General features: G+C 40.3%; 1 protein-coding gene across 1 annotated transcript; it reads left to right on the top strand.

Moving 5' to 3' along the window:
• Positions 1-8,489: 8,489 nt before the first annotated feature.
• LOC130732606 (ethylene-responsive transcription factor ERF024) lies at positions 8,490-9,386 on the top strand. The gene has a single exon (XM_057584618.1). It carries the CDS (start codon positions 8,541-8,543, stop codon positions 9,135-9,137), a length of 597 nt encoding a protein of 198 aa, XP_057440601.1. The 5' UTR covers positions 8,490-8,540; the 3' UTR covers positions 9,138-9,386.
• The last annotated feature ends 5,335 nt before the right edge of the window (positions 9,387-14,721 follow it).

Below are 14,721 nucleotides of genomic sequence, written 5' to 3'. Positions count from 1 at the left end.
AATCTCATTGAGTAAGAATCCTATCCTACATTCAAGGGCAAAGCACATTGAGGTAAAGTATCACTTTATTAGAGATTATGTGCAGAAGGGCGTACTTCTTCTGAAGTTTGTTGATACTGACCATCAATGGGCAGATATCTTTACAAAGCCCTTAGCAGAGGATAGATTTAATTTTATTCTGAAAAATCTAAACATGGACTTTTGTCCAGAGTGAAGATGGATCAGAACCTCTGACTATGATACTTCTTGATCAGAAGATGTCTAATCCAGAAGGTAACTCAATCAGAGTGTGTGTGCCCACTGGTACTGACTCTGAAGCTGAGACAACAACACGTGCGTCAGAATTTCTGATGCATAGTTCCTTGTGCCCGTGTGACAGTCTGTTATGATTGCGTGTAGATATGCTTATCTCCTGTGTGTGATTGTGTATTTTACTGTTACTATCTATCTTTAATTTTCAGCCGTTGATCTTAAAGTGCTTTTTGAATCAACAACGGTTATTTGATAAAACCCACTATACACACACGTTCTCTCTCATTTCCGGTTTTCACTCTCGCTCTCTCTGCTTTTCAAAACCGCCTTTTTTCTCGATTTCTCTCTCGATCTCTCTTCATCTTTCAACCTTCATCTTCTACCTCAAACCTTCAACCTCTTCAAAATGGTGAGACAAACCAGAAGATCTACTGCAGATGCACCTCAGTTCCCTCACATGGTAGTTGGTCTAGCAACGGGTCAAAGGGGCTCTGAGAATCCAACTCAAGAACAAGTTCAAGCTCAAGAACAGAGTGTTCCAATTGCAGAACGGGGCTGTGCCATTCACTGTGTTTATCCTCCTGAGGAACTCCAAGTCCTGGCAGAATGGAGATTCAACCTCGACAACTTGGCTGCAAATGGGTTTGATCTTCGTCCTGAAGTCCAAGCTCAAGGTTGGGGAAATTACTTCAACCGACTTCGAGGACCGGTGTATGAGAAACTGGTAAAGGAATTCTGGAAGCACGCCGACTGCGATGATACTCAAGTGGTCTCTCACATTCTTGGCAGAAAGATCATCATCACGGAGAAGTCATTCGTGAATCTGCTAGGTGCAGAAACTGCTTATGGGTATCGGTTCCAACTGACGGAATCGAAGCTGAAACCCAGCACCAAGGACATAGTCAACCAGGCTCTGTACACCACCTTTAAACCGGGCAAGACGAGTTACAAGGTGATGGATCTTCACCCCAAACTCAGGATCTGGCACAAGATCCTGCTCAACTGCATAAACCAGAGACCGAAGGGCAGTTCCCCAGACTACATCAACTTCAACCAGAAGGCGATGTTGTTCTTCATCCAAAATCAGGAGAAGATCTGCCTTCCCTACTTCCTGTTCTCCTACTTGAAGGAATGCATCCGGAAGTCTCGCACCACCGCCTCCATCAAGTCTGCAATCAAATATATCCCTTTTGGGAGGCTGCTCTCAGACTTTCTAATTGAAAGCAACTTGGTGCAAGATTTGATCAATGCTGGTTGCACAGAGGATTTGAGCACCATTGTCAGTGATGTCTTCACTGCAAATTCTCTGAAGAAGATGGGTTTGGTCCAGAAGAAGATTGCTCCTGCTCATGAAGACACATCTTCTGAGATCAGAGGAAGAAGAATGCCTCTGAATGACTACCCTATGTGGACTCAAGCAGACAATCCTGACGCCATCAGATGCTATGTTGAAGATCTAAGGGCTCAAGGATTCGAAATTGACCTTGATGATTTCGTCAGCAGACTACCACCAGCTCCAGAGTTTCCTTCTCCTCCCAAGAGGAAAGCTCAGAGGAAGATGGTTCTGGACGAATCTTCTGAGGAATCTGATGTCCCTCTGGTCAAGAAGACGAAGAGAAAGCCTGATGATGGTGATGATAGTGATAGTGAGGATGGTCCTCCCAAGAAGAAGAAGAAGAAAGTCAGAATCGTGGTGAAGCCTACTCGGGTGGAACCAGCTGCTGAAATGGTCAGAAGGACTGAACCTCCTGCCAGAGTGACTCGATCATCAGCACATTCAAGTAAGCCTGCACTTGCCTCTGATGATGATTTGAATTTATTTGATGCACTCCCTATTTCTGCTATGCTCAAACACTCCTCCAATCCCCTCACTCCTATTCCTGAATCCCAGCCAGCCGCACAAACCACCACTCCACCACATTCCCCAAGATCTTCCTTCTTTCAACCTTCTCCTACTGAAGCACCTCTCTGGAATTTGCTTCAGAACCAACCCTCTAGGTCAGAAGAACCAACCTCTCTCCTCACCATTCCGTACGACCCATTATCCTCTGAACCCATCATCCATGACCAACCCGAGCCAAACCAAACAGAACCACAACCCAGAACGTCTGATCACTCTGCTCCCAGAGCATCAGAACGTCCTGCTGCCAAAACCACGGATACAGACTCTTCAACAGCCTTTACACCTGTATCCTTCCCAACCAATGTTGCTGATTCTTCTCCCTCCAATAACTCTGAATCCATTAGAAAATTCATGGAGGTTAGAAAAGAAAAGGTGTCTGCCTTGGAAGAATATTACCTAACCTGTCCAAGCCCTAGGAGATATCCTGGCCCTAGACCTGAACGTCTAGTAGACCCAGATGAACCTATCTTGGCTAATCCTTTACAAGAGGCCGACCCCTTGGTTCAACAAGCTCACCATGTCCCTGACCAAGAACCTATTCAACCAGAACCTGAACCCGAACATTCAGTGTCTAACCAATCTTCGGTTAGATCACCTCATCCTCTGGTTGAAACTTCAGACCCTCACCTTGGAACCTCTGAACCCAATGCTCCCATGATTAACATTGGTTCTCCACAAGGTGCCTCTGAAGCTCATAGCAGCAATCACCCAGCCTCTCCTGAAACCAACCTCTCCATAATTCCCTATACTCACCTTCAACCCACCTCTCTCTCTGAGTGCATCAATATTTTCTATCATGAAGCCTCCTTGAGGCTCCGCAATGTGCACGGTCAGACTGACCTTAGTGAGAATGCTGAAAGTGTGGCTGATGAGTGGAACAATCTGAGCACTTGGCTAGTGGCTCAAGTTCCAATTATGATGCAGCTCCTGCATGCAGAGGGAAGTCAGAGCATTGAGGCTGCAAGGCAAAGGTTTGCTCGAAGGGTGGCTCTTCATGAACAAGAACAGAGAAATAAGCTTCTTGAAGCTATTGAAGAAGCCAAGAGAAAGAAAGAACAAGCAGAAGAAGCTGCACGTCAGGCAGCAGCTCAAGCTGAACAAGCCAGACTTGAGGCAGAGCGACTTGAAGCTGAGGCTGAAGCTCTTAGATGCCAAGCACTTGCACCAGTTGTGTTTACTCCTGCTGCTTCTGCTTCCATTCCAGATCCTCAAGCTGCTCAGAATGTTCCTTCCAGTTCTACTCAGCCAAGCTCATCCAGACTCGACATCATGGAACAACGTCTTGACACTCATGAATCCATGCTGATTGAGATGAAGCAAATGATGATGGAACTTCTGCGACGATCTGACAAACCTTAGTTTTAGGATCTCTTCATTTTCTTTCTTTTTATCTAACGCTGTTTATTTAAACTCTGTTTCTTTTTTATTTTTTTAATTTGTTCGTTTGTGATTATATATGCATATCTATATACTTGTGACACATATGTTTGCTAAACTCGTTTTATTCATAATCTTTTTATGTTTACATCATACATTACTTCCCTATAAAGTCTAGAATGGAGGATCTCTCATCATTCTTCTGCACTCCTGGCGCTGCTCTGACCTATCTTTCTCCAGTTGCTCCAGTACATGCTGGATGTTGTTGAGCCTAACATTTAGCTCATCCCTCTCCAGAATCTCTTCTGAAGTCTTGAGCTTCTCTTCCAAACACTCTTTCTCTTCCAGCAGCTTGAGTTCAAGCCGGCTGAGTTCTTGCACCTCCTCCACGAAGGCAAGAAATTCCTTCAGGTCTCTCTCCAACTCTGGACGCAGGTCCTCTTCCAGCAGTGTCCGTGTTAGCTCCGAGATGGTCGTTGTACCCTCTGGATGCCTGATGTTCAGGAACAAGTCCTCTTCAAAGGCCTTCTTCCTCAGCTCTTCTAGTGCTACGTTGTATGATGCCATTCTTTTTTACTGAAAATTGTTCGAGGTGTGAAGCTTACCTTTCTCTCCAACGCTTTTTATAGGCTTCACTTTCTCTCTGCAAGTTAATGCTCCTACAGTTTCTCGAGGTTAAGTTCTTGGTAACTGACCCTTCTATTTACTCACTTGACCAGTGGTAAACGTTCATCCCTTGCATTAACTCTTTTATTTATTTCGCCTAACTCTGATTCTTACATCGTTTTCGTTTTCTTTAAACTTAGACCTTCTCTAAGGGGGAGTACCTTGTACTTCAAGCTAAGTTTTTCACACCCCAGGCTTTTTGCTTATGACAAAAAGGGGGAGTAAACCTAGTTTTTGATGTGTAAGATGTGTTAGTGTGATTGATTTTTCTTTTGGAGATTTTAAGAGTTCCACCTTCATGACCATAGATATGTCACTGGGCAAATACAAGGAATACATTTCACTTCTTCTGAAGTGATTCTAAGTTGACTCTGATACCCAAGACTCTGATACCTTGTCCATGACTCTGATCACTTATGCGCTCTGATTATTCGTTTTTCATCTATGTCATAAGTTTTTCACTCTGAACTCTTATATTATTTAGCTCAGAATCTAGACTTTACTAACGTTTTCATCAAGTATTAGATTCAGGGGGAGCTAAGCTCAGAATCAAGCAGTGACTTGAATTCAGAATGAGCAAGATAAACTATTCACATCAGGATAAGTCTTATTCTATATCTCTAAACTCTGAGTGAATTCAGTTTAATGTTTAAGAATTGTTCATCAAAAATTTTAGTTTTGTCATCATCAAAAAGGGGGAGATTGTAAGATCAAGTTTTGATCTAGTAGTACAACTCTATGTTTTGATGATTACAAGTTAACCTTTTGATATGAACAATTGTGGTACTCTAACGTGTTTTTCTGAGTGTGCTATTTACAGGCTCTGACCTCAACTCAATCTCACACAAATCAGAAGCACTGTGTATAAAGGGTAACCCAAGCAACGCTTTCGCATTCACCATGTTCAGTATGAACAGTGGAAAAGCTTCAGAAGTTCCGAAGCTATACAAACTCTGATGTGGACTTAGTCGCTAGAAGCTCTGAAGATCCAGAAGTTCTGATAACCAAGAAACACTGAAGGTTCAGATGTTCTGATGGTGTAGAAGACTCTGAAGATCCAGAAGCTGAATAGTGGAAACTCTGAAGTCCAGAAGCAAGAAACTCTGAAGGCCATGTTCTTCCCTCTGAGTTCAGAATCAGAAGATACAATGGTCAGAGGATCTGTGCTTTCCCTCTGACTCTGATCAACCGGCTTCACAAGTTCCAATACGAAGCATTCCTCTGATCAGAAGTCTCCTAGGTTAAAAGGTCAAGTCGCTATCCAAGTACAAAAGCAAGTGTACCTTCCTGACGACCTACCTAACGTTCTCAGCCACAGCAGAAGCTGGATTTTCCAGAACTGCCCTCCAACGGTAGCATTTCCCATGCAACGCTCAACCCTAATCCTTGGAGTATATATAGATGCTGAAGATTGAAAGAAGCGGCGAGAAGAAGTAACACATACGCGCAAGACATATCAAAAATATTCTAAGCTTTCTTTCATCTGAAATTCATTGAGTTTACTATTAGCTTTTTAGAAGCAAATCTCTTGTAAACATTTCTTTGATAAACAGTTTGTTTAGTTCCTTTAGGAGATCAAGGTTGATCGGATCCTAGAGAAGACTAAGAGAGTGAATCTTAGTGTGAGCTAAGTCAGTGTGATTGTTAGTCACTTGTAGGTTTCAAGTGCAGTTGTAACTCTTACCTGATTAGTGGATTGCCTTCATTCTAAGAAGGAAGAAATCACCTTAACGGGTGGACTGGAGTAGCTTGAGTGATTTATCAAGTGAACCAGGATAAAATCCTTGTGTGCTTCTCTATCTCTTATCTTTAGCACTTAAGTTCTTGAAAGATTTGTCAAAATCTTTAAGGTGGAAGTTTTGTACTGAAAACGTTATTCAAACCCCCCCTTTCTACCGTTTTTCATACCTTCATTAATTCTTCTAGCTTTTGAACTAGGAGCTTGTAAAGGTTCTACTATATATATATATATATATATATATATATATATATATATTTGCTATATATATATGTGTATCTCATAAAAAAACGATATTATGTAAGAACATGAGAATAAATCACGACCGTTAAATCTAATCATGAACGGTCCACATTAAAACAAATTAATAGTTATGTGATCATTTAAAAAATTAATGTGACTAAATCTCATGTTCTAACATAAAAATATTTTTCTCAAAAGATACATCCTATATATATATATGTTTTTTTTTCGGGGTTCATTTTACCTTTAATTATATATGTCTTATGTTTTTTTTTTTGGTTGTCTAATTGACCAATGAGAAAGTTTGGGTTAAATAACTCATCATCCAATCATATTGGAGATAAGTCAGGTGAAATTTCTATATTTTATTTATTAATTTATTTCCAACTCACTTTTTTTTTGTCAATATTCCAAACTTTCTCATGGGTAATTTAGACAACTATTTTTTTTTTTTGACAAAATGCCTTATGTTTTTGCATTGTGTTTTTCAAGAGTGCAAAGAAGAAAGCCCAACCGATTTCTTACAAGGGCCCAACTGGGACTTCCGTGGCCTACAAGATTGAAGGCTCTCTCGACCAACTCCCCCCTGAACTGATGGATTATCCTAAAATTTACCTCTTGTTCTCCTAGCCCTAGGTTAATTTTCCCCTCTTCCATTTTAATTTGGTAATATTTCATATTTATTATTCATCAGTTCATATTTTTAGGATTTTAATTCCCACTAAGTAATACATTTGGCCTTTCAAATTTTTTTTCTTCATACATTTGTCTTTAATTTGATTTTATAATTCCAACTAACTTTATGATTTTTTTTACACAATTCATATTCTACTAGCTCAATACATCCCACATTTCATTTCTCTGATTTTAAATTTCATTCAAGTTTTGTTGATAGTTAATTTAAAATTGACGATGCACGAATTGACATTGGTCTTCGAATAATTTGAAGAACTATTGAGAGTATGGAAAAATAATCAAGTTATGGAATCAAGAGACGTTGCTTTATTCAAGCTTGAAGTGAAGGCTAAAAAAAAGGCTCAAGGTGTGTTTATTTCAAACTCTAGTCCTGGTTTGTGTCTAGATGAAATGACCCAGACAAAAGATCTAGTTTGAAGACCAATTAAGTTAATTAGGCTAATTTGAAGATCAAGTTGATACTTTATCAGAAGGTCATGGTAGAAACCCTGATTCGAAGACTGGGTTGAAGGTCTAACTTGAAGACCAAATTAATTAAAGTCTTGTTTGAGGTTCCATCCGAAGAGTAATTAAGGTTGAAAATCCAATTTAAAGGTTTTGTGTCAAGTTTGATTAAGAATAATTTGAAAATGGGAACTTAATCATAAAGTTGTTCAAAGATTTGAAAGCTTGTTCGAACTTCAAAGGATAATCTACAAAATAATTAAACAAAGTTTGTGGTAGTTATTTTAATATGCAGACCACATAACAATAATGGCCACTCTAGATTTCCTCTTCTGTAGTTGTTGATTACAGCCACAAAGTGGAAATTAAAAAAAAAAAAACATTAATTTTGCACTTTGTGACCGTCACAAATTAAAGCTCTTGCTATTAAAAACTCTTAATAATACTCAAGCTCTTCTCCAATTTCAGTTTTAGAAAATAGATCATAAAACAGATGCTGTTAATTAGTCTTAACCAGCAGCACTTGCACTATAGTCTAGTTCTAAAGCTAAAATTTAGTTTACCAAGTGCTGACCAAGTGTTCATCATCAGTTGTGAGTGAAGTGTAGAACCAGCAGCACAAACCCTACCTAGCTACCTAGCTAATTGGTGGAACAAAATGAACACAGCAAGGTCCTATAAAAATGTAGCCAATGAAAAATTTCCACATCAGCAATTTTTCATACTATTTTGTGTCATATTCCACAATTAAGTAATAAGACTATAGGAAATCAATGTTCTCTCAACTACATCAAAATCCACGTTGAAAATAGCAATAGTAAATGGAGGCTAGTGATGCATAACACAAATATGGATAATCCACAAAGTGCAATATCACTGTTGATAAATTAGACATTATGTTAAGGCATAAGGGGGTTGCATTGTAGCTTAATTTTATTTTTAGTTAATTAATTTTTTTAATTAACAGAACACGCTCTCCATTATCCAACCCAGAAACTCAACAAACCAAGCTGGCTTACACCCCATATCCTTCACACAACCTTGTTCATCAACAACTGGTTTGCACTCCCATCTCACTCCTTCTCCAGTTCCCAGATTTTCACAAATCCAGACCCCAATAAATGGCTTCCTTCAACTGCCATCAACTGCCATCACTCAACCTCCTTTCAACTGTAATAACCACCATCCAATTTCTTCACTCAAAACAACAACAACATCACCATGCCTTCCAACAATGGTTGTGCATCAAGCAGTGGCAGCAGCAGCAAAGGCGGCGGCCTAAAGTACCGCGGAGTGAGGCGCCGCAGCAGTGGAAAATGGGTATCTGAAATCAGAGAACCAAAGAAACCAAACAGAATCTGGTTAGGGACATTTCCCACACCAGAAATGGCAGCTATTGCCTATGATGTTGCTGCCCTTGCTCTGAAGGGTAAGGATGCTGAACTCAACTTCCCTAACTCGGTTTCTTCTCTGCCTGTCCCTGCTTCTTCTTCCGCGCGTGATATTCAGATGGCGGCGGCTGGTGCTGCGGCTGCACTTGGAGCAGCCAAGGATGCACTCAAGGGCAGTGAGGGGAATAACAATGTCTCTGTGGAACAACAAGAGGTTGTTTCTGTGGGGAACAACAACAATGACAATTATGAGTTTGTGGATGAGGACTTGATCTTTGATATGCCAAATGTTTTGGTTAACATGGCTGAAGGAATGCTGCTAAGCCCTCCTCGTTTTGACTTTGCTAGTGCTGATGACTATGCTTCCTCAGAAAATTACATGGGGAGTGAAGATCCAAACCTCTGGAGTTATCCCTATTTTCCATAAGATAATTAATGTTAAATAAGGTATATATAGAATGCATGAATCTTAAAATAATAATGCTAATATATAACAATAATGATAAGAAGAAGAATAAGGTAAAGTGTAAGAAATTATGGGAGAACTCTCACATCAAGGGTTTGCTTAGACATGAGGAAATGTAAGGTAATGTATGTATGGAGGTGTGTCTTTCTTTCTTTTTTTGGTTCTTTAATTCCCTTATGTACATTATAACCTTCTATGTTAAGGCTTAGATTGCTGCTGTTTCACCTTATATATGTAATTAATGACTTATATGTTTATATTGTTCAATATGATATTTTTGGGTAGTGATGTGCTATCTTTCTTAGTTAATAGATTTGCAGGAAGCTAGAAATTCATTCTTGAATTAATCATTAAGATTTTAGATCTTGCAAACAAATGCTGTTTAACTTGGACATGTAACACACAAACGAGGCACCGGGTTATATATATTTTAGACTTGTTCATAAGCCAAGGTTGAAGGTTTACCTCTCTTGAATTAGTTCTTATGATTAATCCCTTACAGGCTGATCTCGTTCTTGGTTCCTTTTTCTACATGCTTCCTAATTTCGGCGATCATATATATATATAATTAATAAAGTTGTGCAAAGGTAAGCCTAAGGTAGTCCATCTACATGTGTCGAAAATTAGGTTAAAGTCTCAAACTCATTATGTGGACCAAGTTACTATAACTTTCATATGAGACAAAATTTGTGTATTGCAAGTCTCTTTTTTATGTAACCGGGCAAATCCGATCAAATCACTGAGATGAGAGGTGGTTCGTGGCGGTGGAAGGTCACAACTCTGGTGTGCGTGAAGGGGGGGGGGGGGTTCACCTCCAAGAAAACACTCCAACGCCCAAGTCGAAATATGAGTGAAAAACATGAGAAATGGGATAGAATGGATACCTCGAGGTCTATGACTCTGCATCTTATGGTGGGAGTGGGGCGGGGGTTTGTGGCTTCCGAGGTAGCGGGGTACAAGCCGAGGTGCTGCTTTGATAAGGAGGCCCCCAGGGTACACTGATTCAAGGGCGCTTTTAAATCGTTATTACTGTCATTCCATGGTGCGGTCAGGGGTCATCAGTTTTCGTGTGGAAATGATTCTTCGAGTGTAGTGCTACTATATTGTGCAAAGTACTGTTGACTAATTGACTTTGAATGGGACATGAAAACGTTCGAGGCATGGTAGAGTCATGGTTGTGTTCGGGTATGGCAAGGGGACATCGATGGTTCTGGAGGTGTGGAGGATCAAGGCTTTTGTTTCATTGCAAGGATGTCACAAGTTCTAGCTTTTCAAGTGGAGGAGTGCGTGCGAGATGTCGGGTGATGTGGCGGATGAGTTTCTAAGTGCCATCTACCGAGTGATCTCGCATTGTTACCAAAGCGGCTGCTTAGGACAGAGATCACAGGGGCTTGTGGCGGATGTTATAAGGGACTAGGGAAGGGCCCAGCCACCCTATTCTTTTACTCCCTCCGTCCCTAATTATAAGCTAAAGTTGTAAAAATCACACTTATTAAGAAAGCCTTAATTGATGCATTGGTTTTCAAAAAAAATGTACAACTTTCTATGTTTACCCCTATTTATGATAACACTTTTTCATCATTGTACTACTAATGGTGGTGCTCCACTACCAATAAATGCAAGGGTGAATATGGAAAGAAATATTAACTTTTGCAAGGTTAGCTTATATTTAGTGACACAAAAAAAGTCTCAATGTTAGCTTATAATTAGGGACGGAGGGAGTAATTTTTTTTTACCAGTACTGCTATACAAAAATATTATAATATTATGCTATAAAAAATCATGAAAAAGTACATATAGCTAGTAGGTGATTCAGTGATTGTGTGTGTCAGTGTACCAAATATATTATTATATATAGCTATATAGATAGAGAAACATATATTAATAATAAACTAGTAAAGTGAAATTTTAGTTTTATTTCCAAAGCTTATTAGACACACTTCTTATCTTTCTTTCCAAAGTTTTGCCCTGCACTACGAAAACAAAAACAAATCAGAAGGTGATTGAGATTCTATTGCCGCCCAAGCTTATTGATGCGTTTCGATCCAGTAAGTCATGCATCCCCTTTAGTTTCTTTTCTTTGGCTATTTTGTCATGTTCTTTTCTATTTTTCTTGATGTATCATGTATCATTTTTTTGGATTGGGGCACCTATTTGTCTCCCCTCCTTTACTAATATCAGTTCAGTTAAAAAAAACAGAAGGTGAAGGCTGAAGAGTATTTGTTCCCAACTTTTGTTAGTAAAAATTATACAACAACTCTTAACTCTAAACTAAAGCTGTTTTACTTCCATTTTCTTGCTCTAACCTCATTTTAATGTGCAGATGCAGCTCTAAGTCTCTAAAGTATAAAGCTTCCTCATTTTTTTCTTGTCTGATGTAAGACCCAAGTTTTTCAGCTTATGCTAAGTGAATAAACTTTCTTATTCACGATTAGGGTTGATGTAATGTAAAGGGAAACCTGAACAAAAGTTCATTAAATGAAATATATTTATGAAGGAGAAAGTTCAGGAAAAGTTCAAGGATTGCATTATGATCGATAAAAGTTATAGCACGATCGTTATACGTTTAAACCTAGGTCAGAAACCCTAGTATATAGCTAGTTTTCACTTTTAGGCACGATGGAAGTTAATTCCAAAAATCTTCAGAGAAATGTTAGAACTTCTCTTTTTCCATATATCAAAATCGTTTCGAGGCGAAACTCTAGGATATACGAACGTCCGATTCCAATCATCGGAAGTTTGCCGAAACTGAAACCCTGGTATTTAAAAACCCTAGAATCACCCGACTATGGGGATTTTATCTATTCAGAGCTTCAAATGAATATTCTACACGCGTACACCCATTTCTCTTGATGATTTCAATCTTTCTTCAGAAGGAAGTTTTCTATTCCGACATCCGATGCAAAAAGCAACTTATCGGGTAAAATAGTTTCATACCGACTATGCATTAGTTGCCAAAAATACAAGGAGACCTCTTTATAGTTTTGGAATTCTTTTGCCAAAACATATCTATTAATTCACGGAGAATGAAGCTGGAAAAATCAGATTCGCGAAACTTTCATTTTACCGCGCTTTGCCAACCTCTATATATAGCCAAGAAAGGAAGAAAAACACAAATTTTCCTCCATTTTTCTCTCCAAACCCGCGGCCAAGAACAAGGAAGAAGGAAGAAGAGTTTTTGTTCAATCGTTGCTTGATCGTCGATCAATCAGTTGCTGCTTCAAGGTTTCGAGGTGCTTTTGAGGATTTCTCTGAGGAACAACACTTTGAGTGCGAGGAAGCGCTAGACGAACATTCTGGAGAACCTACAGGTGAGGGCTTCTCACTGAATCTCTAGTTAATGCTTAGGGTCGATGTTTTCGACATTGTTTACTGTTTATGCACTTGATTGTGTGTGATTGGAAAATGTTTTCTGAGGCTTCGGCTGACAATGTAGATGATTCATCTACTTAATGTTTTTGAGATTGACTTACATGCTATGTGCTATGTGGGTAATCTAGGATGTGTGGTGCATGCTTTATATGCTAAGTGCTAAGTGTTTTATGATGAGATTTATTGATATATGACATGTTGTTGATTGTGATGATTTAAATATGCTTTGCACTGGAATCTGAGATTCTGAATGGTGAGAATAGCGGGCAGGTCATGCCGATTTTATTTTGAGAGTTTTGGGAAAGTTTGATAGGACGAACGAGGTTCGAGCCTTGATTTTGTTTAATGGATCGAGACATTCTCTGGAAGCGACTTGGGATTGGGAGATCCTGAAAATGTATAAGACTTGCGATAAGACAAAATGGAATCTATTTTATAAAGAAAACTCATAAGACCTTAAATAACCTCTAAATCTTTAAGTAATGATAACAACCTCGAAGGAAGGCATTGGAAGTCAAATCTTAATTTTGGAAAAACGAGGAGTGTCGTCGGATCCAAGTGTTGAGTATGTCGTTGTTGTGCTGTTGGAGCAGCGTTTGTTGTTGTGCTGTTGGAGCAGCTATGTTGTGGGGCTATCCTGGGGATAAGTCCGGGGAACTGATAGTTCCCGAGTATGTGATACTCTTGTGCTGTTGGAGCAGCTATGTGTTGTTGTGAAGTGTGTCTTTTGGTCGCAGAATCGACCGTTACCTTAGGGTAAGCTTTTAGAGACTTTAATTTACCTAGAACACGTGGCGACGTGTCGAGTGAGATTCGGAGACGTTGTTTGACTAATCATCCTGCATACATGCAACATTAATGAGGTATTAACACAGGACGTACTCTGGACCTCGTCGGTTTCCAAAATGGTCATAAGACCCGGAATGCCGTGTAAGAGCGTTTGTAGACGTCTCTTGTAGCAGACCGAAATGGCAGACCTACGGGTTTACTGCTGATCTGACTATGTGTGGTTGTTGGAGTAAGAGGCACGCGGGCCGAAATGGCTCCACCGTGGCTGGTGTTAGGGCTGATCCGTTTGATGTCCATCCCTTTCCGGAATGCATGTGGTTAACTGGGTTAACCTGCATTGCATATCATGCAACATGCATACTAATTTAGTCGTTGAGTGTGATTGGTAATTGTTAATCCTATTTGGAACATGTTATTTGCTATTATTGCGTTTATGTTATTGTGGAACATGCAACCCTAGGAATGATATCTCTAGTTATAAGCCTAAGTGGCTATCTATTAATTGTACCTATTGGGTTTATTATTTACATAGTTCTTTAGAGTTGACCCTCGCGTCTTCTGTGTGTGTTTTGGCGGACAACGCCTTTGTCAGATGTCCATTGCGGACTGGTTCACAATGGTCCACCCTTCGGGGGGGATTAGGTACGAGATGATCGATCAGGACGACCCCGGGTCGTGGGTGGTTGACCCCGCGAGCCATCGAGCGACGTATTCGGGGCGCATCATGGAGGACCACGTAGATAGTGGAGGACTCCTGAGGTCAGGAGTGTTGAGGAGATGCTCTGTCAGCTTCAACTTGCCACCGGGCGTTCACTGTGGACCAGGACTTGGAGGACCACCACCACCACCGTTGTCTTCAGACGAGGAGGATCCCTCAGAGGAGGAGCCAGTGGGAGTGCCTTCGGCAGAGTCTAGTACACCCAGCGTAGCGGTCATTGATGATCAGGGTTCGGGCCCTAAGCCCGTGAGTCCAGCATCGGAGCGCACTGCGGTTGCGAGGGGAGGACGGATAGGGTTGGTAGACTTAGTTGTTCTGGATTCTGATTCAGATGACGATCATGCTAGCACATAGTTTTGAGTGTTGGTATGAGCTCCTCGAGTTAGGATTAGTGTAGGAGTAGAGTTTAGCTCTGACAGTCTTGCTTCATTTGCTTCTTTAGGGGACAGGGTAGATCCGCCTATAGCTTTTTGTGTGGTTCCCTTATGGGAATCACAGAGAGTTGGTTGGACTTAGGAGGTCTTATTTTCAGACCATTGGGTCAGCTGATTCTCAGTTTTGAGGGATAGTGTTGCGGACACTTACCTTTATATTTGGCTTGTACATATTGCCTACGGGCGCTACTCTTCTATTACCGTCACTGGAGGTTTACTCGTGACGAGGTTG

This window comes from Lotus japonicus, chromosome 1 (genome assembly GCF_012489685.1).
Source record: "Lotus japonicus ecotype B-129 chromosome 1, LjGifu_v1.2".
Classification (NCBI taxonomy): Eukaryota; Viridiplantae; Streptophyta; class Magnoliopsida; order Fabales; family Fabaceae; genus Lotus; species Lotus japonicus.
The sequence above is the reverse complement of the archived record's forward strand: the minus strand, read 5'-3'. Positions and strand labels throughout refer to the sequence as shown.

Coding starts and splice junctions, on each gene's coding strand:
- LOC130732606 (XM_057584618.1), top strand. CDS start 8,541: ATGCCTTCCAACAATGGTTGTGCATCAAGCAGTGGCAGCAGCAGCAAA.